The 27751-nt window shown below is 48.7% G+C and overlaps 2 protein-coding genes across 4 annotated transcripts; one reads left to right on the plus strand and one right to left on the minus strand.

Moving 5' to 3' along the window:
* Positions 1 to 1127: 1127 nt before the first annotated feature.
* Positions 1128 to 24952, minus strand: IL17RA (interleukin 17 receptor A). 3 transcript variants are annotated; one of them, XM_030321337.1, is made up of 13 exons: positions 24714 to 24952; positions 14993 to 15017; positions 13863 to 14009; positions 12790 to 12902; positions 11291 to 11417; positions 9660 to 9707; positions 9394 to 9557; positions 8606 to 8689; positions 8159 to 8243; positions 7331 to 7342; positions 6961 to 7062; positions 4966 to 5004; positions 1128 to 4365 (listed from the first exon to the last, which is right to left on the minus strand). In XM_030321337.1, exons 1-13 carry the CDS (start codon positions 24855 to 24857, stop codon positions 2867 to 2869), a joined length of 2589 nt encoding a protein of 862 aa, XP_030177197.1. In that variant the 5' UTR covers positions 24858 to 24952; the 3' UTR covers positions 1128 to 2866. The 3 variants fall into 3 exon arrangements, with proteins under 3 accessions (XP_030177197.1, XP_030177198.1, XP_030177199.2); XM_030321338.1 differs by lacking the exon at positions 7331 to 7342; XM_030321339.2 differs by lacking the exons at positions 12790 to 12902; positions 13863 to 14009; positions 14993 to 15017; positions 24714 to 24952 and adding an exon at positions 12477 to 12689.
* On the plus strand, positions 24856 to 26427 carry LOC115518091. The gene is made up of 3 exons (XM_032593764.1): positions 24856 to 24878; positions 24983 to 25245; positions 25395 to 26427. The coding sequence occupies exons 1-3, from the start codon at positions 24856 to 24858 to the stop codon at positions 25931 to 25933; spliced, it is 825 nt and encodes a 274-aa protein (XP_032449655.1). The 3' UTR covers positions 25934 to 26427.
* Positions 26428 to 27751: the final 1324 nt, after the last annotated feature.

Consider the following 27751-nt stretch of genomic DNA (forward strand, 5'->3'; position numbering starts at 1 on the left):
TTTTTTTTTTTTTTTTAAACTAGGAACAAGACAGCAGGCAAGTCTACTTGGAAGTTGGAAGCTGGCCTGGTGCAAGCATGCAGACTTGGGCCGGACACCAGTCACAGCTACTCCACTGCAGGCTTCGGTCGTATATTGACTGTGGGTCCTCCCACCCACTTGAGCCACTTTTGCACTCTATTTAGGAGAGGGCCTGAGTGGTAGGAAAGTCACAGCTTGGAGGACATCTGTTCTTGGAATGGTGTTTCTGGGTGAAGTAGGATTTTATTAGCCATGTTTCAGAATAGTATGAAAAGAAAGGCATGGCTTTATTTATACATGCTCTTGAAGCTCTTGGCATTTGGCTGACAGCAGACACCACAGGTTGACAGAATTTCCAGCATTTATGCTGGAAAGACCAGTATGAGACTGGGCTTTAGGGTAGGGCAGGGAACAGGGGAGGAGCCAGGGAAGAACATTAAAGAAAGGGTGAAGCCTGGGGACTTCATGATTCCACTTACATGTTATGTCCAAAATGGAGAAATCTATAGAGGGATGAGGAATTTAGGGAGGTTGGGGTGAGGATTAAGGAGTGCTAGATTTCGATTTCTTTTGGGGGTAAGAAAAATGTTCTAAACTTGATTATGCTGATGGTTGCTGAAGTCTGAACTCTTAAAAGCCATTGAACTGCATGGGGGCAGCTGTGAATGGTATGTTATGTGCATCGTATCTCAACAAAGCTGTTAGGAAGAAAAGCAGCAGCCCTGGAGATAAACAGGACTTAGTGAACAATGCTAATTGAGGACATTTTAGCCTCAGAGGCCAGCAGAGCTAGAATTCAAGGTTTGTGGGGAATGCAATTCAAATGGGAATGTCTTCTGGGCACCAGCACTACACTGGCTAGGGCCATTCTGCCACCACAGAGAGCCCTGGCTCCAGCAAGGAAGAGCCCACGGTGGTATTCCACACTCTGCACATTTAATGCTTCCTAGAAGCTGGGGAAACACCACAGGCTGGTAGGCATCTGGACCCAGCTTATTGGAGGAGAGATGGAGCCTGAGAGGCTGGCAGCTGGGAGAACTCAGTTCCTTTTCTCCCTTCTCTCTTAGTCTGTTAGGGCTGCTTTAACAGAACACCATAGGCTGGGCTGCTTATAAATGCAGAAATTTATTTCTCACAGTTCTAGAGGCTGGCAAGTCCAAGATCAAGGAGCTGGCAGATTGGGTGTCTGGTGAGAGCATGCTTCCTGGTTCACAAACCATCTTGCTGTGCCCTCACGTGGCAGAAGGGAGGAAGTCTGGGGCTCCATCCACGTGACCTCATCACCTGTCCCTCCACAACCGTCACGCTGGGGATTAGGTATCAATGTAAGTATTCTGGAGGAGCACAGACACCTTACCTGGTCCTGCTGTCAGGCTGTGTACGGGCCACACTCTGTCTGGGACTTAGGCCTGATGCCGCTGCCACTATGAGGTGAAATCGCACCACTGGAAAGGACTCTACAGCTAGGAACTCTTGACCCATAGTAACATGGAACTCAAAGTAACTACCCAGAATTCTAACCAGAGTTAACACATTTATTCATTCTTTTATTGATAATCTTCCTTTTGTGCACACATATGCATGGGTGTGGCATACACACAGGTAACCTGTGATACTTGGTTTCCCATTACGTGCCAGAATCCTCACCCCTTCACTGAAGCTTGGAGCTGTGACTCCATTCCAGGGGCAGATGGCATCCCAGTGTGCTTGCCAGGACCCCAGAGGGACAAAGCCTTCAGTTTCTCCAAAGGAGGCACTTTCAGGAAACACTTCTTCAAACACTGGGCCTTAGCATCTCTCCTCTTTGAACCAACTCAGACTTTTAAAGACAGAGTGGTACACTTTCCTCTCTCCTCAAAGAGGCCTGCTTCTGCCAGCCCTCTAACTCCTGCCCTGCCCCTCTCTGCCCACCCTGATGTGAAGTCCGTATCTCATACTCAGTCTTGGGCGCCCAGCTCTGGTGCTTCCTGTGCTCACGGGGGGCAAGAGGTGTGCGGATGGGGGGCTGCTGCCCAGAGGCCCGCTCACGCAGTCCCTAAAGACCCTGTCTTTGACTGAGTGCCAAAACAGGGGCTCAGGATTTCAGACTTTTCTCCCCGTTGAATGCTGTTAGGTTTCACACCACACATTTCCATCCTGTCTCTTTTCAAAACTGAGCTGAGGTGGCTTTCAGGTATGTCTGGTCCTCAGCCTCCTTCTCTGCAGAGCAGCAGCTTCCCATATCAAAGGAATCCCAGGCCACAGGGCTGATGTCCCAAACCCCAGCCTGGCCCACATGCCTTCTCCAACTGGGGCTCTAGCTGCCTCTCCACCACTTCTCTTACTGCTCCAGCCCTCACCCCACCTGCTGCCTTCTGCAACCACAGTGTCTTGGCCCAGGTTTCCCTTCTTTGTATTTTCATAGCCCTGGGAAGACCTCTACAATGGCCTTACTTCGCTCATGACCATCCTGTTTGCTAATCTGTTGCTCTCACTAGATGTTAAGCCCCTCCGTGGCCGGGGCCAGTATCTCCTGCAATTTACCTTTGTATCTCAGATGCCTGGCACATAAGAGGTGCAAGATAAATGCTGAATGAATGAAAGAATTAACGAATGAATGAATGGTGGAGACTCAAGGACACTTTGTCACTAGCTCCTGGGAATGGGCTGTGGATTCTTGTGGGGAAGAGACATCATGACCAGAGGGTCAGAGAAAGAAAATTAAGGGGGATGCCCAGGGATCAAGAGGTTAACACTTCAAAGGCAAACATTTCACACACGGACATATGTATACATACAGACACTCATGTGCACACTTGTGTACATACACGCACCCTTCTCCCTACACTTGGGGTCTAAGGAGGCCCTATGGCATCTCAGGCTCCACACCGTCCCAGCCAGAGTTCTTCTGAAGCTCTTGGAAGAAAAGTTGCCGCTGGAGGCTTCTCAGGCTCTCTAGGTCCTCAGGCGAGAGCTGCTTGGCCGACCTCCCCAGGTCCTGCTTTTCTCCCTCCTCCTCCATTTCCAGGAGTCCTTCAGGGGGCTGCGGGGAGCTCCTGGAGATGTAGCCCTGGTCGGACTGCACTGACTGTCGCTGCCCATCCTCACAGGGAGCGTACAGGTCTTTGAGGGCTGCTGCGGCGCTCTCCCAGCCCTCCTGGTCCTGGCAGCCCAGACTCTGTTGGAAGAGTGAGAACATCAGGCCTTCGAGCTGTTCCCTCACGTCTTCCGGGAGGTGGTTGGGCGATGCCCTAGGCGTGCTGCAGAGGGGCGGGTCCTCTGAGTCCACGGGGAAGAGGATGCTGTTCCTCCGAGGGCCGTGGCCCTCTAACAGTGGCCAAGCCTCATCTCCCTCTACCACGGCCAAGCGGCTGGCTGTGCTGCTCCTGGTGGCTTGAGGGACAGGCTGTACTGCCTGAGTTGGAGGCGCCTCCTCCACAGGGAGCACCTCTGTCTGGAGCGTCAGGGCTGCCGGCTCTCCCTGGGGCTGAACTTGAGGTTCCAGCCGGGACATTCCCCTTCCTTCCTCACAGACGCGCAGATCGAGCACCAGGCAGCCCTCGGAGGCAGGTTCCTGCACCAGGGGCTTTTGCTTGATGATCCCTCCTCCTGGTGGCAGCAGCGGCTCTTCAAACACCTCTTCATCCAGGGATGGGAGGTCCTGGTCCTCTGCGGAGCGAAGGTTCTCGCGCTCGAACCAGTCAGGGCACTGAGCCTGCCACTCCCGGAACCTCTCCACGGCCTCCTTCAGCAGCCAGCCACTGGGGCTCCGCAGGTAGTTCTCACCCGTGAGCTCCCCAACGCGGTGCATCCGGCCGGGTTCAAACATCTCCAGGTCCTGGATTCGGAAGTAAACTTCCTCAAATTTGTCCATGAGTGGGTACCTGGGAGTGATGTTGAAGAGGTCAGGAATATCACTCTCACTGCTGATGTCACGGAAGTAGCAGACAATGTAGGTGCCGAAGCAGGCTGGCTTCTTAAAGTCTGGCAGGATCATGTTCATGGCCGCTGTGAAGAGGTCACCCCCAGGCTTCCAGCAGTCACACCGAAGCTGGACAGCAGGCTCCTCCCAGCCGAGGATGGCCTGCCACTTGGCGCGGGTGCCTCGTGAGCACAGGATGATGATCTTGGAGTTGGTCTCTACCATTTCCTGCTTCTGGCGGCCCACCCAGGTCATGATCCCCACCTCTGAGATGACCTGCTCCTGCAGCAGGTCGAGGGCCACTTCGGTGCCACAGACGGTGAGCAGGAACTGGGCGAACTTTAGGACCACATCCACGTAGAGGGGGTGGTCAGCTGAGTAGACGATCCAGACCTTCCTGGGCTTCAGGGGTGGGGGCGTCAGGCTGCTCTTGGGCAGGACATCTGAGGGAAACAAGGAAAACCAGGCCCACAGGTTCAGGTGTGCATCTGCAATGATCCTCAAACCACAGGCCAGGGGCAGAACTCCTAATGGGTCAGGCCAGGAGTACCCTAGACCAGGAAGAGATTGGCTCCCTAGCCGAAGTAATGCAACTGAGGTCTCTGAATAAGCCAATGTTGCTATTTCGCCCATTTTGGCTGCCTGAAAAGAATCACAATTTGACCCCTTCTGGGACAGTGAATTTCTTTCTCAAGATTCCTATCTGGCCTTTAGCCGATACTTTAAAAAGAAAAAGAGACACAAAGGCCTGCCTATGGAATACAAATACCTGTTATAGGTAGGACCTCTTTTTATAAAAGATGGTCCCTTCCCTTCCTTCTTTGTCCAAGTGATTTAAAAAATGTTATCTTAGCTTTGCTATTTGAGGTCCCCTCTGTGTGGTGGTACTAGGAAGCAGGTCCTCTTACGGGGAGGTCTCCTGAAGGAGCTCAGGAGTTAAAATGCAGAAGGCAACCCACCCATGTCTCTCAAGAGAACCCTCCATCAAGCCTTTGACAGCAAAACACACCAAACAGAGGCCACCCACACCAGGAAATACTGACCTGTACATTTGGTGTCATTCCCGTATTTTTCATGAGACCCTGAAAGAAACAAAAATACACTGGAGCAGCTCTCTTGGAAGAGAAATAGGGACCAATTCACAAGGGCACCTGATGGCATGCTGTCACACCCCTGACACAGAGCAAATGATAAGGGAGGGCAGTTATTAGATGCTTCAGGGCCTTTGCAGGACCCCGTGCTATGTGGAGTCCCTCAGGTGTGAATCCCAGGTCAGCCACGAACAGCTGTGAGATCTGGGAAAGTTACCCATGCCTCAGAAACTCAGTTTCTTCCTCTGTAAAATGGGTCTGTGTGGCACAGATTAAATGAGACTGTATATGTGAAGTGTCTGGCACACTGAACATAGTCAGCAGGGGTCACAAGCACTTGGCAGCACTGACCCAGCAGGGACCCTCAGAGTGGTGACTGGGAGTTCCACCCACATCCCTCATTGTAGCCCTGGTTCCTCTCCTCTCCACAGCTGGGCTGCTTCTGAGAAACACCCCACTGCAGGGAAAGCCTCTTCCTCAGAAGTGTCCTTGCCAGAGGCTTACAACACATCTCCAGAAGTAGCCCCCACCAGGCCGGTTTACAACATTTCCTCCTAGTATTTTTGAGGTGAGGAAGAGAAACAACATTCTTAAGCAACTGTTCCCCCTGAGCTACAAAGAGGGAAGCTGTGGTGCAGGAGTCGGCTCCCCAGTGACATGGCAGGGTGAACAGAACCCCCGATGGCCAAGGAAGACATGCAGAACCTTCATTTCAATCCCTACCTTTTGGGCCCTTTCCCAGAACTACCAGAAGATAGTCAAATGAGTGAACTTTCCTTCATGTCTTCTTCTTCGTGTGTCCTTTCGTGTCAGTGTGGCGTGGGGCACTTCAGTAAAAGGTCAGAAGTGCAACAACAGAAATGAAGCAAAAGCCTCTCTGGTGTCTGTAGGGAGCTTTACAGTTTATAAAGTGTTTGCAGAGATGTTAACTTATTTGACCCTCCCAACAATCCTGTGGAGAAGAGCTCTCTCACTGGGTCTTCCAGTGCCTGGTCTGGTGTTCTTCCCATCACACAATAAATAATAATTAATAAAACCTACTCCTGACGAGACTTGAATGTGTGGAAACAGCTCCCAGACTACTGAAGGAAGGGCCCGGGCCCAATGCGGAGGGGGTGGGGGGTGGGGTGGCAGGGAAAGGCTGAGCCCCTAGGCTAAAGGCCCTTGTTCTCTCCTGCTCAGAACTTGGCCAGATCATTCAATCCTCACACACCCCTGAGGGGGAGGTGTTATCCCATTTTACAGAAGAGAAGATCAAATCTAGGGTTTGTTAAGCAATTTGCCTATGCCTGCAAAGCAGGGAGGCAGAGCTGGGACCCACACCTGTACGTTCTGGGTCTACCCAGAGCCTTCTTTTCATACCATGCTGCCCCTTCACCATTCTCCCTGACCTAGGATGTACAAGTCTGGGGGCTGCAGGATGGAGTCATTCAGGTTCTCCCACCTGCTTGGCTGATCATGTCTGATGCAGGGAAATTCTACCCTAGCTCCTTCCATCCAGTTTGTTTTAATGGTATTAATTTTAGTAGCAATAAATATAATTATAGCTAACATATGTTGAGCAAATATGTGCCAGGCTCTATGCTAAGAATTCATATATAAACATTATTTCATGTCATCCTTATATTTGTTTTACAATGTGGGTATCTTTATAAATTCCACTTTATAAAAGAGGAACCTGAGGCTCAGAGAATTAAGTAATTTGCCCAGGTAATAAGTGGTGGAGCTGGTATTTGAGCCCAGGGCAGCCTTCCTGCAGGCTGAGTTCTTGACAACTGAGCTTGGTGTGGCCTAAAAGAGGCAAGTTCTGTTCTTCAGGCTGGGGTTGAAGGGTGCCCTCCTAGTACAGCCTTACAGAGACTGCAGCAGAAAGAAGGGGACATAGGAATAAAGAGAGGAACAGAGGGGAAAACCCCATGACCCACCCCCACAGCCCCTGCCCCTTACTGGGTAGCCTCCAGGTCATGCAGATGATCAGCAGGATGACGGAACCCACCAGCAGGATGGAGATGCCCGTGATGAACCCGTACACCCACAGGGGTATATAGTCTGTGGTAAGCAGAACAGCATGAGTGATGTAGCAGAGGGGGTCTGCTATGCCAGCCCTAAGCTCCCCCAGCCCCCGGGCCCAGCCCCTGGGCTGTCCACTCTGGCCTGCACCATGACACGGTGATGATCTCCACCCCTGGGCTGGCCTCTTGGTTCAGCCTTGTCTGCCTGGCTCCATCCAAGGCTCAGTCAGGGACGTCTCACGTGGCCCCTGGGGAATGGCCCCTGCGGACTCCTACAGCGCTACGGGAAGGAGAGTGGGGCTTACCTGCGATTGAGACTGCAGTGAGAACAAAGGGAAAACAGTATTCTTAGTTATTAGCAGTGACCACAAGAACCATCACTGCCCCCACTGAGGGCCTGGCAGTGACCTCGGCCCTGCACTAGCACTCCAAATGCCCAGTAAACTGAGTGAAAACATCCACATGGAACACCCAAGTTGTCGGTCTATTAAGAGATGACCCAACTCTCAACCGGGAGGCTAGGTTCTCCTCCAGGCCAATGCAATGTCTGCTGCTTTCTGGTCTGCATTTGGCTGTAGCCACATGCTAGGGGGTGGGTGGCTTATGAGTGGGAAGTTGGCAGCGGTGCAGGGGGAGGGAACAGGCTGCCAAGCTTCTGGCCCTCGGGCCAGAAGCCGAAGCTCCGCCACTTCCTTGGTGTGTGATCTTGGACAAGTTACTGAACATCTCTGTGCCTCTGTTTCCTCATCTATGAACCTGCGGAAAGGACCTTCTGCTTCACAGTATGAAGAGTCACAATTTGTGAGGACTGAAAGTGGACATGGTAAAACACTTCATTCAGTACATGGTCCATAACTGTAACTCTCTGACAGTAACAATTCCTGTTTTTTTCAGTCTCAAAAGTTGAAGATCAGAAAGGTTAAGTATTTTGCCCACGGCTACATAGCTAATGAAAGGCAGTCAGGAGTCCAACCCAGGAGTGTCTTTAGAGCCCCGCATTGCAGGCCTGAGTAACTCTAAGTAAAATTAAACTCTGCCCCCACCCTTAGAACCAGGTCAGGGTTCAGCTCAAGGTGTTGACTTCATTCACACTCACCCCCTAAAATGCCCCAGAGCAGCCATAAACTTCCTACCTGGAGGATCTGGAATTTCCGGGCAGGGTACAGTTATGGAGTGTCTGAGGCAGTCGTTTAGACAGCTACTGAAGAAGGGCTGGATCTGTGAGAACAGAGAGAGGGATCCTGAGATGCTGGGGAGACTTGGGGTCCTCTACTAATGCTTTCTCGCCAGCAGGCTATTTGAGGACACACACCTGGCTGGTTGCTCCAGGACCTCCCTGTGCTGTCGGACAGATCGCCCATCAGCTACAGGGGCCAAAGAAGCCCGGCCAGGTGAATCTGGGAGAAAGGGCTGGGGAAGGTGGACATGATGTCTCACCAGGCAGGGAGGCCCAGTGGGGCACGGTGCCAGGTCCTCAGAGAGAGCACGAGTCCCTGAGCTGCCCTCCTTTCCTAGTCTGCCCTTCTAGGAGTGCTACCTGTGCATGTGCTCCCACACCTGTGCACACTACACTCACTCACCTGTACTCGGTGGCGGCAGCACCAATTAGAATCTGACAGGGTGAGCGTGACATTGGACCGCTGGCGGGAGTCCTGGTACGCAGGCTGTAGGGAGAGGAGAGGACGGGTGAGAAAGTGCTGCAGGTGGCTGCTGAGAACGCTGGCATCGCTGTCCACTGTGCCCCATAGGAAGGCCACACACACAAATGCTTCTTGGGTTTCTGTTCCAGGAAAGGCTATGTTTCCCTAGGGCAACTGGTTCATTGTTAATTCGTGAACACATCTAAGTAACTGGAATTTCTCTTTGTTTTGGCTGCTGGCATCGTGGGGACAATCTGTGTTCATAACCAACGGCCTGACACACATTTTCAGTAGTAACTGCACCCTGGTTCCATCTTACTTCCTCATCTTTATTTCCCCTTTGTCTTAATACCCACATTTAAAAATATTCAGATCCTTTTTGGAATAGGTGGAAAACAACAACAACAACAAAAAGAACAGAGGACACTGTGGGGAAGGAAGAACTAAAAGGACGGGGGAGGTGAGCAGGGCAGAGATCAATGACATTTCTATCAACTGCAGAATCAACTATAAGAGACAAAGGAAAGATCAACCACAGAACTGATTCTACGTCAACCACGTACCAGAAGGAAAGAAAAAAAACAGATGCGCAGGATTGGGGTTGACTAAGCATGGTAATGAGCGCTGGGCTTCTGGCAAAGGTTCTATCCTGACAGTGGAGGGAGACTTGAGGCTGAGGGAGGCAGCATGGTACTACACTGGAGGGGTCAGGACAGTGGAAACATTACCTCGGGCACCATCAGTGTGTGCTGGAAGCAGCTGTGGTTCTCCGTGTGTGGAAAACTTGTCAGCAGGATCTGGTAATGGGTAGATTCATTCCACAGGGTGAAGCTCACCCACAGCTGGTGGGCCTCCAGGGTCTCCACGGTGATGTTGGGGTCCCATAGGCTGCCTGGTCAGGGCGCAGACACAGGCTGGGAGTGAGGGGAGGGCATGCGTGCGTGTGTATGCTCCTGGGCAAAGCTCCCCCAGCAAGACCGCCAGGTGTGGTTACCTGAGCCCACGCATGGTGTGATCATCTTCATCCTGGGGTCTTCGCAGCCTATCAACCCAGAAAAAGGTGAAACAACTAAGCCTCTGCCTTAGAAAGTTTGCTCTTCCAGACACCCGACACCAGGGATACAACCTGTTTCCTTCTGGGAAGGCTTCAAAGATGGGCCCTTCAAAGCCAGTTCCCAGACAGCACTGCTGCCATTAGCCAGAGGTCCCACAGAACTGGGGGCTGACCTGGTTGTCTCCTCCTTCCTCTCTCAGGGAACCTTCCAGACTCAACTGTACTCCTCCTGAGCTTGCTCTGAGTGACCCAAGAATCTCAGCCCACTCCGGATCCTCCTCCCACCTCCAGCTTTCTCTGTGGGTTGCCTCTGACTCTTGAGAGGGGCAGAAACATTTTGTTCCTCCACAGCAGTGTTTCTCGAATTTTCCTGTGCATCATCATGGGTAGTTTCTGATTTAGTCAGGTCTGGGGTGGGTCCTGAAAATTTGTACTTCTAACAAGCTCCCAGGTAATTTGATGATGCCACTGGCCCAGGGATTGCCTTGAGGACCACTGCTTCAGAAACATCTTCCTAACCTCCCTTCCCCAATGGCATTGACTGTATCATTTTCACTTTGGTTTAAGAAGACATGTGATAGGTATGAATTGCTGTAGACTGACAGTCACTGAGTCTACTGCAGGAACAAGCGAGGGGACTGGGGGGATTCACACATTTGACAAGCACTTACTGAGCACCCAATCTGTGCCAGGCACTGTTTTAGACAGTGGTGAATAATATAGAGTCCCTGCCCTCTGGAGAGCACATTCCAGTAGAAAAAACCAATGAAAACAAACAGCATAATGTAACATCACAAATATATGGTGATAGTATGTCAGGGAGTGATGGGTAACATGAAGAAAAATAAAGCAGGGTAAGCAGATCGTGTGTGTGTATGTGTGTGTGTGCATGTGCCCATGTGGAGTGCTCTAGGAATGGAGAAGACTGTCATCATCCTTAACAAGCACTTCCTGATGACCTACTATATGCAAGGCACTGTGTGGTTCTGGAGATTGCGCAGACCCCGAGCAAGCCCCAGACCCTGTCCTCAAGGGGGCTGGGTTTCCATATGTAGTTGGCTTTGAACAATGAGAAATGTTGTAGGTTGTGGCTGAGATTCTGGGGACGACAGAGAAATAGATGGTGCACACACATTAAAGGTTTAGAAGATAAACCCAGCAGTCTTCTTAGGCAGGATGGATTAGTGGGGGAAGAGGAGACGGTATCACACATGGGATGGTGGTGGATAAATACAGGTAGGATGTGGGGTAAAAAGTGAAGAATCAGGTGGGGACAAGTGGGGAATGAAAAAGAAAAAGGTGCAGAGCAAGGTGACGAGAGCTGGAACCAGACTAGAAGCAGGAGTTAAAACTCTCTCAAGAGTGGCTTGTCCTTCTGACCCTTTAGGGGGAAGGAGTTGGGGAGTTGGGCAGGAGCTCCCCAACTGTGGCATCTGTTTATTCTGTAGGTATCACATGCTGTAATGGCAGTCACAGTCCAGCTTAGCAGGGAGGCTGATGTCTGAGCCACCTGCTGGTTTCTTCTCCAAGAGCTGAGTGGTGAAAGGAATGGCTTGGGAGGGCGCTCTTACCAGGTACGGGAAAGTTCCTGGACTGGTGGTTTGGGTCACCATCAGGGATGGGTTTGGGCAGGTGGTGAACAGTCACCTCATACTCCTGGCCAGGTTCTACCACAAAGTGGCTGAAGGTAAAATGCCACTGAAAAGAGGGAGGAAGGGGAGGTTGGAAAGGTCACATACACACTTCTCACTGAAAGAACTCCAAGCCCACCCGCCCTCAAAAGATCAGTGAAATGGGAGAAGAAAACAACCACCAAAGCAAGATCCCAAATCAGAGGGAGGCATTTCTTTGTTCTTTGTTTCCTCTGGTCTTTGCTGCCTATTTTAAAAAAGTCTGGCCCCTCATCAGTAGACTGTAGTGTCATATGCCAGAGAATCTGGGGAAAGCCAAAATAGTCCTCCTCCATCGTGAGCCCTCTCAAACTCCAGAACTACAGCGTAAGGGAGCCAGGGAGCCGAGCCAGAGGACTTGGGGCTATTGGGAGAGTTAGCACACAAGAGGCAGTTCTATGCCTTTGCCTATTTTGGGCTTTTCATATGAATGGAATCATTCAATATGTGAAAAAACAAAAAACAAAAAAACCAAGAGGCAGCTAAACACCATTTGTTAAATGACTCTTCCTCCTTAAGGGAAAACCAGGGATCTCTTGAGAATGTTCTGGAGCAGGAAAGTGCACAGGGAGGGTTACAGATCCCCACTGAGTCTGCATCTGTAGGCACCTTTGTTGTACAGGTAACAGAAGGTGTGCAGATATTTTTTTTCTGGATGGTGCAGATGATGTGCATTGATTCCACCTCTCATTCTAACTATCCTGGTGGTGGACAGAGGTTGGTGGGGGGGGGGGGCGGTTTGCTTCTAACTTGATCTAGGCACGTGGTCCTCACCATCCACCTGGCAGTCAAGTTTGAGGGTCCTAATTACATACAGGAGAAGGGATCTGTCTTGGCTGCTTGTGGTTGTGGGGGATCTGCAAACAGGTACTTTTGCAGATTTCAACCAGCAGTTTGCACACTGGAGCTTACACCAGAATCACTGGGCAGGCTTGTTCAACACCGATTGCTGGGCCCCGCCCTTACAGTTTGATTCTGGAAGACTGGAGTGGGGCCCTAGATTCTGCATTTCTGACTGGTTCCCAGGTCATGCGGATGCCGCCAAGGACCATACTTTAAGCAAACTAAATGAGAATGAATATTTTACCATCGGGCAGTGAGCAGCCAAATAAACGGAAACCACTGCAGAACTCACTGGCTTGTGCCCCAGCCACAGTGGTTCTCTAGGCTGGGCAAAGCTGTTTCTTCCTGGAGGCAGGCCCCAGGTTAATCTGGTTACAAAGAAAGAGAGCAGGAGGTGGGGCCGTGGAAGTCCTTCCCATTCAACTCTCTTTACAATGAACATCTAGTTACAGTTGGAAGCAAAAGCCAGGTGGGTATGTCTGGGAAGTCTTCGGAAACATGTTCTGTTCCTCACTGTCACCAGAGGAACACAATCCACTCTGGAGCCGGACACTTACCCGCTTATGATGATGCTTCAGTCTGGTCAGAAACTCAAACTTGACACACAAACGTTCATTGGTGTTCAGCTGCAGGACAGACAACTCTGCACCCTCCAGGTAGAGGATGCTGGCTGCAGGCCAGAGGGAGGAGAGGAGACAAACAGATGTAGATCAACAAACACAAACCGCGGGGTGTGGTGCTTCCCCATCTGTTATGATTACTCACTCTTAAAAGAAAATCTGCACATTGTACCTAACCCTCCACTTCCTGTTACTTTTTGCTCGCTCTTGGGCCTGAGTTAGCCTCCTGCCTTGCTGACACTTACCTCCCAGCTGGGCAAGGACAAATGAAACTTTATACTGGGCTAGAGGCAAAGGCTGTGCAAATTTGTGGCTGGGATGTTGGCAACATGGCACGGGTGTCACACATGGCTGTCCCAATCCTTGGATAGGCTGGGGCAGGCACCAGAGGCTGGAGACTTATAAAGAGGATAACCTCCCCCAGGCCCTGGTCACAAATGTGGGGCTGGCTCTTGTTCTGTCATACAACTCTCTATCCCTGGAGAAGGTTTTTTGGGGGAAGGGTGTTGTTTTAAAAAATGCCAACTCCTAGGAGCAGCTGGCTGGCTCAGTCAGAAGAGCATGTGACTGTTGATCTTGGTTGGGGTTGTGAGTTTGAGCCCCATGTTGGGTATAGCAGAGATTACAAAAAAAAAAAAAAAAAAGCCAGCCCCTAAATTAAGAGGAAAAGCAGGCTGGCAAATGTGTTACCATTTTCCAATAAATATTTGGTACTGCAGTCAGAGAATTAACCATTTGACTTCCTTTTCCAGGGTGATAAGGATTTTAGGCTGAAGGAAGGATGGTGGGTTGAGAAGATACCATCATTGGTTAATATCTAAAATGCTGAAGAAGTATTCATGTATTGCATGAAATGATAGAGCCTTTCAGCATGAAATCTGGGCCCTCATGTCTGAGCATAGGACTGGGAACCCAATTCTGAGTCTGGTGGGAGAGCCGTATGGTCTAGTCTGTGGATTCACCTGGAGGTAGGTAGAATCTCCCAGGCAGAATCTGACATGCCTACTCACCATCTGTCTGCAGGGTCCATCTGATGCCAGCTACAGGCAGTAGGTCTCCATGCTGGGTCTGGACAAAGTCCAGGTGGACCTGGACATCCTTTGGGGATGAAGGGGTCAGATTTCGAAGGTGGATCCAGCTGTCATCCAGGCAGGTACCTGGAGCCAGAAAACGCAAAAATTAGAGACCTCCATGTTCTGCAAGAACCTGAAGAAACTGCAAAAGAATGAGGCATGCAGGCAAGATGCGCCAGCAGTGGCTCCAAAGAGCTAGATCTTAAACGCTCAGGGGCCTGCGACCCTTAGCTGGGTTCTTGGCTTCACCACACTGCCCCCACCCCTTTCCAGCTTGTCTGGGTCGCTGCAAATCTCTGAAGTCTAAAGGGCATGTTAAGAGAGAAGACAAAGCATGAAACTTGGTTTTGAGATAAAGCAGTGAAATGGGAGTACAGGAAGGATGGGGTAGTGATAAAAGTTGATTCATTTTATATGCCAGGGGTCTCTAATTAGCACAGACACTTGAAGTATGTGCCTCCTTCTTGAAATAAAACACAAAACAGGACCAACACCACAGATGTCTCTCACCTGACAGTGACAAGCTCTGGAAAATCAAATCGTATTATAGATACACCAGGGCAGCACCCCAGATAATATTTTCAAAACCCAAATGACAATTCTGATTCTCACTTTTGGACTTTTGCATAATGGATATTCTTTTTTTTTTTTTTTTTTTTTTTTTAAATTTTTTTTTTCAACGTTTATTTATTTTTGGGACAGAGAGAGACAGAGCATGAACGGGGGAGGGGCAGAGAGAGAGGGAGACACAGAATCGGAAACAAGCTCCAGGCTCTGAGCCATCAGCCCAGAGCCCGACGCGGGGCTCGAACTCCCGGACCGCGAGATCGTGACCTGGCTGAAGTCGGACGCTTAACCGACTGCGCCACCCAGGCGCCCCCATAATGGATATTCTTGACAGGAAGCACAGGTACACACATCCTGGATTCCCAAGGGCACCTCCTGCTGAGGGCTGTAACCCTTATCCCAAAACAAAGCGGACTGGCAGCACTCTTGTCGGAGATCAGCATGGGGTTAGCATTTTATTAACAAGGCAATGACAAGACTAACAAAAACAGATGACTTACTATTCTTGACTACGCAGTTTAGCCCCTGTGGAAAAAAAGAAGGAGGTAATTACAGCTGTGAAAGAATGGTAGTTCACCAGCCAGGTTCCCCATGCTTCCCTTGGCTCCTTCTCAAGGATAAAATGTACACAGCCACCCACTCCCACTTCAGGTCACTCTTGGGGCAGGGAACCATATTCTCCTCACACTTCTCTTATCCTGCACTCCTATCCTTGGATAGGAGAAACAGGATGGCAGTGGGTACAGTGGCTGGCAAAACAGAAAGGGCATTTTCTGAGTAACTGGTAACAGCCAGGAACTTCCCAATTTTAAAAGACACTGAGAGGGTTCTCTTGGGGCACCCTGCTGAAGAGGCCTCTAAATACCCAGCAACTTCCCATCTCCCATCTGGATAACAGTGCTGTAAGAGGAGGGAACAGAAACTATATCCCTCGTTACAGGATCAGTTATGGAAAATTCACCAAGTCTCTGCAAGCTCCTTTAGGTGCCAGATCCTGTTCTAGGTGACTTAGATATATTATTTCACTAACCCTCATACACATATGATTAAGTATTGCCCTCTGCCCTGTTTTATAGATCAGAAGACCTAAGTACAGATATTACCTTATGTCGCTTCCCACTTGGCAATCTGTGTTAACTCTCTAACCCAGAGGAGCTCTGGGGAGCCGAATTTAGAAGCTCCAATTACAAACAATAGGAGATGTGATTACTGGGCTTGAGTTTGGCCAGCTGACTCTACTTTGGAAGACACACACACATCCCTGGAGCTCAGCCACCTTCCCACCACTTACCAGCTAAGTGACTTTAGGCAAGATATCAAACATTGCCAGGCCTTGATTTCTTCAACTGTAAAATCAGAATACCCATAACACTAACTTCACAGCATTGTTGAAAATCAAATGACACAAATATAAAGATCATGGGGCAGGGGGTGGGCTGGTGGTGATGGTGGTGTAGGTTTAAGGAAGCCCCTTACTTTCCACTTCTAATATATCTCCATTACAAAAAATTTCAAACAGCAGATGTATTTGTGTATTAATGATGCAATTAAATAAAGTAATACAGTGCTCCTGGACTGTTAAACAGGCAGCTTACTAGAAGCCCTAAGAAAATCGTTATGAGGAATTTTGTTGGCTGTAGTGCCCAGCGAACTATGTCATTGCCTGCTAAATGAGACAATATTTGTCCAGTGTTGGGCACATAATAGTTGCTCCTTAATTACTGGCTGCCCTTCCTTGGAGCTTGGCATATAGTAAGCACTCAAAAAATGGAAGCTATTATTATTACGGTGATCTCCATGTATTCAGATTTGGCAGTGGAGCAAAGGAAGAACTCAGGCGCAGTTGTTTCTAGTTATCTAAACTGGCAAAACGGACCAATCATGGCTTGTGGGACAGAAAGTTGGATGTCGAAGCAGATCAGAAATACGATTTTTGATTTTCGGGACAACACCGAAATTTGGTATATGTGTGTAAATAGGGTGTTGGGGTCAGCACCCACCTTTTTCTGTAAAGGGAGCAGAGAGCACCTAGGTGGCTCAGTTAGTTAAGCGTTGGACTCTTGATTTTGGCTCAGGTCAGGATCTCATGGGTTCCTGAGTCTGAGCACTGCATCAGGCTCTATGCAGAGCCTGCCTGGGATTCTCTCTCTCTCTCTCTCTCTCTGCCCACCTCCCCCTACCCAGCCCCTGCTTGTGCTGGCACATGCACTATCTCTCCCTCTCAAAATAAATAAACTTAAAAAAAAAAAAAGAGCAGAGAGACAGGGCTAAAAGATGGGAGGGGTAAGATGCTGTGCCACCAGGGTTCACTCATAAAGTGGATACAGGGATGATATACTTGAGCATGCTCCAGGATTGACTTCAAGCACACCATTTCATCCATACCTGGGCATCTGGGACACCAGTTCATGAGCCCATGGGGTCCAGATTTTCTGTAGCCTGTCCAGCTCCTGGTGATGAGTTATCATTACCCAGGGCCATCAAAACCCTGCTAGGCTCTCCTCACATATTCAACAAAATCTACTAGCTGTCTGCTTACTCTAGTGTCACTCTGTTTCCTGGCTGGTGAGGAGATTACCTCCCAAGCACAAGCTCATTTCTCCGTCCACCGGAAACTCCTAGGACCAGGGCATAGCTGAAATCAAGAGTCAGATGCTTAACTGACTGAGCCACCCAGGTGCCCCTAATTTATCAAGTTTTAGAATTATCTTTGTGCTATCTTTAAAAATTGGGTAACTTATCCTTTTGTTCTGTGGTATTGAATGCCCATCAATAGGGAATGGCTGAATAATGTGAGATCTAGTTTAAATCTCACTATCCATCAAGACAAATGGTTGGATAGACTGCTCTCCACTATGGAATATTATGTAAATACTAAAGAGAATTAGTTACATAGAAATCTACTGACCTGGAGTGATGGCTAAGATGTGTTGATGAGTGAGAAGAATAAGTTGCAAAGAACTTTTTATCATATGACCCAATTTTCTATAGAAACAAGTGATGAAAAAACCCTTCCCATATATTTACATGTGTTTGAATATGATTGTATGAGCATATGAAAATATGTGGACAAATATATAGCAGGCTGTTAACACATTGGCTACTGTAAAGGGATGGAAGCAGAAGAGATGGAGAGAGGGAAGATAAAGGGGAAAAGATTTAAACAGAAGAAAAAATGTGCATATAAGTGAAATATAGAAAATAGAAATATAGAAAAATAAATTCCATTAGAGGTTGTGGCATGTTGATCATGTACATATATCTTTTCCCCTTCCCTGAACCATATGAAAATTCTAGGAAAGGGAAAATTTTATAAATTTTCAAGGACAAAGAGGAAACACCAGTGGACAAAAGAGGTGAATACATTTTTAAAAGCCAAAGAGGAAGGAGGAGTAGACGACTGGCTCAGGCCAAGTGGAGGAACTTGCATCTGAGTTCCTTGCTGCAGAAGGGAATGAGACAAGAAAGAAGCCAATGGCTCAACAGATCTTTTAAAGAACCAGGTCTTAAAGGTATCAGGTATCTGGGGAGGTAGTATAAACAAAGGAACTGAAGGGGGTGTGGTAAAGTGAAGGTCTACATAGAGAATGTTGGGAACTTCAGCCTCTTTTTCCCTGCTCTGATTTCAGAATGCTGGCAGCCAACCCCTGGGAAAGGACCTCCAGATGCTGACATTAAAGAGTCCACTGATAGACAGGGCAAGTTCATCATTAGCCTGACCCACTATATTAAAGTCTGATGACCAATAAGCCCTATCTACACAGAGTATGTAATCAGCTTTTTAGGACCTCATTGTTTAAAAAAATTTTTTTTAATTAAGTTTTTCATTTTAATTCCAGTATAGTTAACATACAGTGTTATATTAGTTTCAGATGTACAATATCATGACTCAACACTTCCAAACGTTACTCAGTGCTCATCATGATTAGGACCTCATTCTTAAAATATTCTCAGACAGCCAAAGAGTATCAGATACTTAAGAAGGGTTTCCTGTATGAGAAATAGATCAAAACATACAAATTAAAAAAAATACTCTTGAAGGGAATAAGACAATGGTAGGAACAGAATAAAATTAAAACTAACAGAATTATAATACTTTCAAAGAGATAAGAGAGGACATGGACAAGGACAGGATACTGTGGTAAAATGAGCAAGCTGGGAATAAAAATGAACCTTGGAAATAAAAAACTCCATAGAAGAGTTGAGCTACAAAATTCAGGAAATTTCTCTGAAAGTAGAATAAGCACAATCAGAAATCAGAGAAAATATGTGAATATTTAGGAATCAATTCAGAAAATCAAAGTATGATTAACTGGATTTCCCAAAGACTGTTATACTGGAAACAGAGGGGAAAAAATTAAAATCAAAAAAATCCACTCCAGAACTAAAGGATACATATTTCCAAATTAAAAACATTCATTGAATGGCCTGAAAAAAAGGCCCAGACCAAGGCCCCACTTCATGAAACTTTTGGAATAGCAGGAATAAAAAAGAAGATCCTAAGTGTTTCCAGAGGGGGGAAAAAATAGGTACCATACAGTCAGGAAGGCATTGGCTTTCTTAGCATCTGTACTGTTTGCCAGAAGGCAACAAATCAATGCCTTCAAAATTCTAAGGGAAAATGATCTTTAATCCATGATTTTTATACCCAGCCAAATTAATCAAAAAAGTGTGAGGGCATGTATGTGTATATATTTCCCTCATATCCTTATGCATTTTCTTAGGAAACTGCAGGAGGATATGTTCCAGCAAAATAAGGTAGTTAAGCTCTGAGAAGGAAATCATAGGGTCCAGGACATGGGAACTGTAAACAGGACAGATTATCTAGTATGATAGTTGTGCCGTGGTGCAAGTCCAGGTCCAAGCTGGAGAATGTGGGGTTCCAGGAGGGAGTTCTTTGGGGGATGAGGAAATGAAATTGATGGGATATCTGATGTTTGGGGAAAACAGTGTATGACAAATCTGATAGAAAAAACTAGTTATATGGAAAATTATGGAAGATAAAGAATTAAAAGAAATATCATCTCACAGAGGAAAAGAAATTACACCAGAAAATAAATATAATCAAAGGGCACCTATTTGCCTCAGCAGTGAATATTACTTATATAAACCCCATGGATTTCATTGAGATTGTGATGTAACTACAATGGGGATGCTGGGAAAAGCAGTGGGAGCAGAAGTATAAGAAATTTAAATTTTTATGTTATGAGTCAATAGGTAATATCTAAAATTGACAAGTCAAGAAAAAACAGTGTAAGTACATTTAGAAATGTGGAGGCAAATGCCAGAGGAAAAAAACCACTAGGGGTACCTGGGGGGCTCAGTCAGCTGAACATCCAACTCTTCATTTCGACTTGGGTCATGATCTCATGACCCTGGGATCAAGCCCCACATAAGGTTCTGTGCTAGCATGGAGTTTGCTTAAGATTTTCTCTCTCTCTCCCTCTGCCCCTCCCCTGCCTGTGCTTGTGTGCTCCCACAAGTGCATACATGCACTCTCTCTCTAAAATAAAAACAAAACAAAACAAAACAAAACAAAAAAACTAAAAGAAGTATATGTGATCATCTCTGGAAAACAGTTTTAGGAAGTGCTGAGGGCTGGGACAGAGATCTGATGTTTTTGGTTTTAAAGGTCTTAGTATAATTTTAAAAGGATCACCATGATATTATACATGCTGCCAAATCAAGCATAGGATTACTACATATTACCTTGATAAGAATTAATTAAAAGACAGACTTTTATTCAGGACATTACTCCAAACAAAAGAAGGGATTAAACAGTGAGATAAACGGATGAAAACATTAATTTGTTTAGGGGAAGGAATAGCAGACTTTTTCCTTTTAATTTCCATGTAGAATTTCCTTTAGTGTGATGTCTTAAATGATGTAAAAAATGCATTCAGGCTCTTCTCTGAATGCTACTGAGACAGATCTTGTTGTATTCTCCTCCAACAAATCATCCCAAATTTCTTTACTTCAAATGTCCACTTAAAAAAAGATAGTTGGATCAGAATATTATTTATGAGCTACTTGCTTGTGAATGGCATTATGTTAGCCCTCCTGCAGAAATCTGAGAAAGAATGTTGGTGAGGAAGATGGTACTGGTAGCAGCTAACATTTACTGAGTTCTTCTTTTGTGCCAGGCATCATGCTAAGCACTTTATACACATATTTCATTTAATCTTTATAATAGTCCTATGAAGTAAGTACCATTATCCCATTTAAAAAAATGTTTATTTATTTATTTTTGAGAGAGAGAGAGGCAGACAGAGAATCCCAAGCTGTCAGCACAGAGCCTGATGAAGGGCTTGAACTCACAAACTATAAGATCATGACCTGAGCGGAAACCAAAAGTTGGATGCTTAACTACTTAACCAACTGAGCCACCCAGGCTCAGTCCCATTTTTACTGATGAAAAAAACGAGGCACAGAGAGGTCAGCTAAGTGGGCCAAGATCCCATAGAGCTAACACTCAAACCCATGTAGTTTTGCTCCAGAATCCTTGCTCATTTTTTTTTAAAGTTTATTTATTTTGAGAGAGACTGAGACAGCACGAGTGGGGGAGGGGCAGAAAGAGGGAGACAGAGAATCCCAAGCAGTCTCCACACTCAGCGCAGAGCCTGATGCAGGGCTTGAACCCACGAAACTGTGAAATCACGACCTGAGCAGGAACCAAGAGTCAGACATTTAACTGACTGAGCTACCCAGGCACCCCCAGAATCCATGCTCTTAATCACTGCTATACTGTCTACATTGAAAAAAAAAAAAAGGGACACCTACAACAGGTAAGCCAGTATTCTCTATCCATAGTGGTAAAGATTAAAAGGAAGAAATTTATTTCACTATGTTTAACTGTGTGCATGTAATGAATATTACCAAGTGCCTGGTAAAGAAAAGTGGGCTCTGAAGCCACATACTGCTCTGATTCTCAGTACAGCACTCACTAGCGGTGTGACCTTTGGCCACTAGCATGTAATCACGCAGCCTGGCAGGTTATTGTGAGTGTGGAATGAAGCTAGCATGTTAGCCCCAGGCAGGGTGCCTGCCACAAAGCTACAGGTGAATGTTAGTGCCCTTGTACCTTCCAAAGCCACAGCCCATGTAGTCTGTTGCTTTCACTCACTCACTCACTCACTCACTCACTCACTCACTCACATATTATCACATGACCCTGTGAGGGGAGGATCTTTTATAGGCAAGAACATTGGTCCACAGCAGTGGAGTGGACCCAGGGCTACAGAGTGGGTGAGCAGGGAAGCTTGACCCAGAGACCATATCTTCTGACCTGGTGTGTCCTCTTCCCTGCACAGTACTGCCATGTGCTTTTGGCTGCTGGCTGCTATGTGATATCACAGTACCGAGATGGAAATCTCGCCGTGAGCAGTCAAAGCGAGGAGCTGGGTATGATGGTCAAGGAACCTGTTAACTGTGCTGGTTCCACTGCCAGCAGTGACCCTGACTGCTGGAATGCTTATACCACGTAAAAAACATCCACAGAACACAACTTTTTATGCCAGGAGTGGCCTGGCAACCAGAAGATAAGGGTTAAATCTAACAGTTTTTCTACCACAAGTCAAAACCACAAAGTGCTCAGGGAAAAAAAAGAAAAAAAAAGAAAAAAAAAAGAATTTGTAATACAACATACATCCTGTCTCTAAAATCGTGTGTTAACACTCATACTGACCAAATCCAAGTCACTGTCTTTTCTTGAGGGCTTTCCTCTTGGCTAGCAGTCATGGCAAACCTGTGAGAAAGCCCAGGCAGGGGGAAGGGCCAACCAGTAGGCTGCCCAGGGAAATGCAATTACTTATGGTTTCTCTAGTATTGATTTTTGTGGGGAACTCAGAGTCATCTGGGTTTTGAGGTGCTAAACCCAGGAAGCCAGAAATAGTGCTATGCTTGGTGTCAGTTTACCCTTGCTTTTCCCGCAGAGCTAACCATCCATTCATTCATTCATTCATTCATTCAACTTTAATTCCACAAATATTTATCAAGCCCCAAGTCCTGTGCTTGCAGCACAGAACAGGTATGTAGAAGGCTCTACTCTGTGTTGGGAGAGAGTCACTGAGCGAGAACTCCAACCAGGCTTTGGATAGACATTTGTATTCTGGAAAGTGGTACACACTTTGTGATGGTTCATCCAGGTCTTTCATTACGGAAGTGAATAAACCCAGGTGCAGGCCACCTACGTTGCCTAAGCTTGCAGAGATTCTAAAAGTGAAATCAGGATGTAAATTTAGGTGCTCTGAAGCCAAGTTTTTGTGGTGTCCCCTACCCTCACTATATTGCGTTGTATCCACAAACACCAGTGGAGGCAGAGAAATCTGAAGGGTGTTGTTTCTTTCTTTTTAAAGAGACTAGTTGATGAAGCAGGGAAGCTGTTTGTTCATGGAGATGAGCGGTCTGTGAGCCAAGTGTCTATGTAGAGGCAAGATGGAGGGAAGGCAGAACACAGGAGATGGCAAACAAATTTGGCCGGTAAGTATCTGTCTCCAGCCCTGCTCCTGACTTTCAATAGCTTCCCACTGAGTGATTAAAATCAAACACTTAGTCTAGCTCTTATACCAGGCCATGATGGAGTCCCTACCTCCCTTTCTAGCTTCTTCTCTCACTTTCCTGCCACATTCTCTGGTGCAATCACACAGTTTATCCTGCTCACCCAAGGGCCTGGGCTCAGCCTCTGTCTACCACCTGGACAGCTCCCACTACCCCTCAGGGCCGCCCAAATGTCTTATCTGACCTGAAGAACATCCCAGCCGGAAAGAGTTTTTCTTTCCTCTGGAATTCTGTACACTCCTGGTTGCACAAGGAGCCCTTGCTACAGGCTGCCTTGCACCATAGTTAGCACCTTCAAGCCTCTTCCCCATCCTAAATGATTTGAGTCCCTGCACATTAGGGTCCCAGGGGTGTTTCCTCATAGTTTCAGTTCAGAGCAACAGTATCTTGTATTTTGCAGACACCTGGCAAACGGCCATCAGAAAATGAACACGAATTCTCTAGGTACAACAGTTCTATACCAAGTCTGTGGGAAGGATCTGCTGAGCACATGTCCCCTACTTTGCCTAAAAGCGGGACTCACAAGGACATTTCCCAACATTATTCATATAAAAAAAAATTCTTCTAAATCGTCACTCCCTCTCCACTCTCTTTTGGCAAATCCTCCATGACATTAGATAAGGAGACATATCTTTGGTTGTTTCACATCCTCTGACTCAGATACTGGGTCAGAGGTGGTGGAGGTGAGGGAGCTGAGGAAACCAGAGAGAAAGTGGAGGAAAGAGACATTTCTGGGGGGAGAAGCTGTGGAGGTGAGCAAGGTGATCTGCTGTTTGTTTTTTTCCCCTTAAGATGGTCCTCCACAGAAGGCCACTACCCGACGGGTGGGTGTGTCACTTTCCGAGGGCACATTGGGGGTACTACTTGACGGGTCCGAACTGGATGAGGGTGGCGGCGGCGGTGGTGGAGAAGCTGGAAGGGCGATGTCTTAATCCTCTCCCCAGTCCTTAGGGCTTCTCGCCCTGGGGAGGTGTTGCCCAGCTGCCCGGAGCCAGCCGGCTGCATTCCGCACAACTGTCCCCGTCCCACCGCTCCGTCCCCTCGGCCGCCGCAGGCTGTCCGGCCTCGAGCACAGGGCTCTAGGACCTCTGGGTCCCTCCTGGGGATAGCGGAGCCGAGATCCGTTGGGGCCCCCAAGCTCCTCAGAGCCTCCCCCTAATCAGGTTGCCCGGGGGCTGGCGGGGCTTCTTTGAGAGAAGCTCCCGAGGTCCGGACTGGTCTCCTGACCTCGGGTCCTGGCCCGCTCCGGCACCGCGGGGATTTGTAGGGCGCACGGCTTGGAGGCCGCTCGGGTCCAGTCCCCACTCCTCCGAAGGGCTCCCCCGCCTCCCTTTCTAACCGGCCTTGCCCAGCCCAGGCCCCGCGCCTCCCTCTCCTTCCCCGAACCGTGGGGCCCCGGCGGCGGCGGCGGCGGCGCTCGCGCCTCCCACACGGGACGCCGGGTCGGGTTGTACAACACTCACCGCGCGAACTTCTCTCCCGCAAACTCCCTCTTCTCGGGTTCACCCCTCAACTCCCACCAATCCGAGTGTCCTCCGGAGCGCGCCCGCTCCGAGACCCCCAGCCTAGACTTCCCGCCGGCCCGGCCTGGGGCACCTCGTCCGCTACCACCGCCTCTGTCCCTCACCCACGTCCCAGTAACCTCGGGGCGCGTCGGGGTCTCACCTGCTGGGAGCAGACCGGTGCCGGGTAGTCCAGGAGCCGCGGGGAGGCGCGAACCGGGGCCAGTCCGCTCAGGAGCAGGGACAGCAGTAGCCGTCCCAGCAGGGGTCCCGGGACGACTGGTGGCCCGCGGCGCGGAGTCCCCATGGCCCCGCACTGTCGCGGAGAGCTCGCGACCCGGCGGCTGGGGAGCTGCGAGGGACCGGCCCTGGGCTTTCCCTTCCGCCGAGAAGCTCCGAGTCGGCTCGACTTCGCCTGCTTCCGGCTTCCAGCCGCCCAGGGGGCGGGCCGCCGAGGGGCGGGGCTCTGGCCCGACCAGCGCTCCGCTGGGTCCTCCTCCGGCCGTGCGTCCAGGTGCGCGCTCCTCCCCGCGCTCCCGGGGCCTGGGCTCGACTCCTGCGCGCCAGCTTCCCGCCGCCCCGCCCATCGCCTCTCCTAGCTCTCGGCTCCCGCCAGCTCGCAAATTTCATCTCCGCGCTTACCCGCCAGCCGTGGCGCCCGGCCTTAGCTCATTCCCGCGTTGCCCGCGCCCCTGGTTAGTCTTCTCTGCGTTTTCTTCTCGGTTCCTGGACGTCAGGCCCCAGCTCGAGACTCCAAAGGAGTCCGATCGATTTCTTGCTCCCTTCCCCTCTATTCCCACCCCTGGCAGCTCAGTTGTCTGGCTCTGTTCTTTCTTTTTCTCAGTCAGGGGCTGCCGCTGCCGGCTCCGACCCATTTCTCAGTTGGATTCCGGGGGAGGAAGTAGGAGCAGTCATTTCCCACACAGTTGGCGTCGACTCTGGGAGATTGAATTCTTGGGGGGCAGGCACCCGGTTTCGGACCATTCTGCGTGCTCACAGCGCCGAAGACTTCCGTATTTCCCGAGACTTACCCCACCGTCCGTTGGAGGACGGCCATCGCGACCACAGCTCCTTAGTCTCCCTCCTGATGACTCGTCCTCTGGAGGAGCGCTGACTGCATGCTTTCCTGTCCGGACTCCCCAGATTATCCAAGTTGGGCCGCGTCTCCCTTCTCCTGACTCCTGCCACTGCCCGACCCGGCTCGTGGCTTCCAGCCTCTGCCTCCCGGATTTCACCCTACCCGCTCCCGGCACATTTGCCTTTCTTAAACTGCATTTCGTATCCCCTTCATGCGTTTCCCCTACACCCACCTCCCCCGCATTTCTCTCCTGGTCAACTGTAAACGCCTGGCCTGGCCTGGCCTTTGAAGCCCACGGAATCTAGACGCACTTAGCTTTTCCGTGTGTTTCCCACCCACGGACTGGAGCTCCCAAGTCTGGGTCGGTGGATTTTTCATTGTCTGAAGCAGCCGCCATCCTTTTCTGCTGCTGAGGACCCCTGGCGATTATCTCTGTTAGCCCCGCACCCCCAACAGACTGCTGCTCAATTAGGCCTCAAGCATCCTGCTCTCCGAACATCTTTACCCGTTTTTTTCTTTTTAATGATTATTTATTTTGAGAGAGAGAGAGAGGGGGGGGGGGAGGGATGGAGAGAGAGAATCCCAAGCAGGCTGAATGCTCCAAGCTGTCCTGGGGCTTGATTTCAGCAACTGGGAGAACGTGATCTGAGCTGAAACCAAGAGCCCTGGATGCTTAACCAGGCGTCCCTTTACTTGTTCATTTCTGAAAGAATCTTGGAAAATTCTGCATCCTCTCACCCATTTTTCTAAATGTTTATGTTTGAGAGAGAGCGAGCGCGCCTGAGAGCGGGGGAGGGGCGGGGAGCGGAGGTGGGGGGGAGGGATGGGGAGAGACACAGAATCTGAAGCTGGCTCTAGGCTCTGATCTGGTCAGCATAGAGACTGATGCAGGGCTCGAACTCAAGAACAGTGAGATCATGACCTGAGCGGAAGTCCTGTTCCCAAGTCAGATGCTTAACCGACTGAGCCACCCAGGTGACCGGCTCTCCCCCATTTTTTAAGACGATACTTAAGGGGTGCCTGGGTGGCTCAGTCAGTTGAGCGTCTGACTTTGGCTTAGGTCATGATCTCACAGTTTGTGAGTTCAAGCCCCACATTGGCTCACTGCTGTCAGCGTGGAACCGGCTTTGGAGCCTCTGTCTCCACCTCTCTGACCCTCCCCTTCTTGCACTTTCTCAAAAATAAATAAACGTTAAGAAAAAAGACACTTAAAATTCTTAATTCTGTAATTAAGCAGATGTAGAGGATATAGTTAATTTGACATTTGTAGCAGGCAGCTTCTGAGATGGCTCCCACAATCCCACCTCCTGGTATCCACATCCTTTTATATCTCCCTCCCCTTGAATGTGGGCTGAGACTAATGCCTTGATTCCAACAACAGAATAGGAGTAGAATAAGACAAACATGATGGGATGTCACAATATTAGGCCACAAAAAGACCATGGGTTCTGGTTGTTTGGCCTCTTTCTGGGTTGCTGTGAGCTGCCCTGTGGAGAGGTCCACATGTCAAGGAACTGAGAAAGGCCTCCAGTCAACAGCCAGTAAGAAATTGAGGCCCTCATTTCATAATTATTAGTACTTAATTGATCAAAATGATGTAAAAGTGACACAAGTTTTGATAGTGATTATTAAACAGAATAACAAACATTTGAAATTCTCTTATGAGACGAGTAATTTTTTTCCTCATGTATCTGAGGACAAATACTGCTTATTCACAGAACGAGACTGTGTTCAGCATTTTAAATATTTTGCATATAAGCCTCGAAAACTTTGTTTACATAAATAATTATGATACTAGGTTTGTCATAACCATGTTACTCAATTCTTTGAACCCCTTCTGAGTTACATGCCCCAAATCATATAGCTATCTGTCACCAAATATTTTCAATGGTTTGGCAGCTGATAACTTGACTGGGTCCTCCTTCAGTTTTGGTAATGCAATACTTGGCAAGACTTGACAACAAGATGTCATTAGAATCCTGTTAGACACCAGTATTCAGGGAGATTCTTTTGTTTAGTGTCGGGTGAGATTTTTACACCCCCCCCAGGGCTGGTGAGAGGTCTACTTTTCTTTTCAAAGTGGGAGAAGGGCAAATGTGAAAAAGAGGTGGGGAAGGAGAAGA

This window comes from Lynx canadensis, chromosome B4, assembly GCF_007474595.2.
Source record: "Lynx canadensis isolate LIC74 chromosome B4, mLynCan4.pri.v2, whole genome shotgun sequence".
NCBI lineage: Eukaryota > Metazoa > Chordata > Mammalia > Carnivora > Felidae > Lynx > Lynx canadensis.

What these genes read in the sequence shown, in the direction of transcription:
- LOC115518091 (XM_032593764.1), top strand. Translation starts at nt 24,856, where the DNA reads ATGGCCCCGCACTGTCGCGGAGA. An exon ending in GCCCCGCACTGTCGCGGAGA is followed by an intron (nt 24,879 to 24,982) that starts GCTCGCGACCCG and finishes TCCGGCTTCCAG; the next exon opens with CCGCCCAGGGGGCGGGCCGC. An exon ending in CCGCGTTGCCCGCGCCCCTG is followed by an intron (nt 25,246 to 25,394) that starts GTTAGTCTTCTC and finishes TCTTTTTCTCAG; the next exon opens with TCAGGGGCTGCCGCTGCCGG.
- IL17RA (XM_030321337.1), bottom strand. Translation starts at nt 24,857, where the DNA reads ATGGGGACTCCGCGCCGCGGGCCACCAGTCGTCCCGGGACCCCTGCTG. An exon ending in CACCGGTCTGCTCCCAGCAG is followed by an intron (nt 15,018 to 24,713) that starts GTGAGACCCCGA and finishes TTTTTTCCACAG; the next exon opens with GGGCTAAACTGCGTAGTCAA. An exon ending in ACACACTGATGGTGCCCGAG is followed by an intron (nt 8,690 to 9,393) that starts GTAATGTTTCCA and finishes CTCTCCCTACAG; the next exon opens with CCTGCGTACCAGGACTCCCG.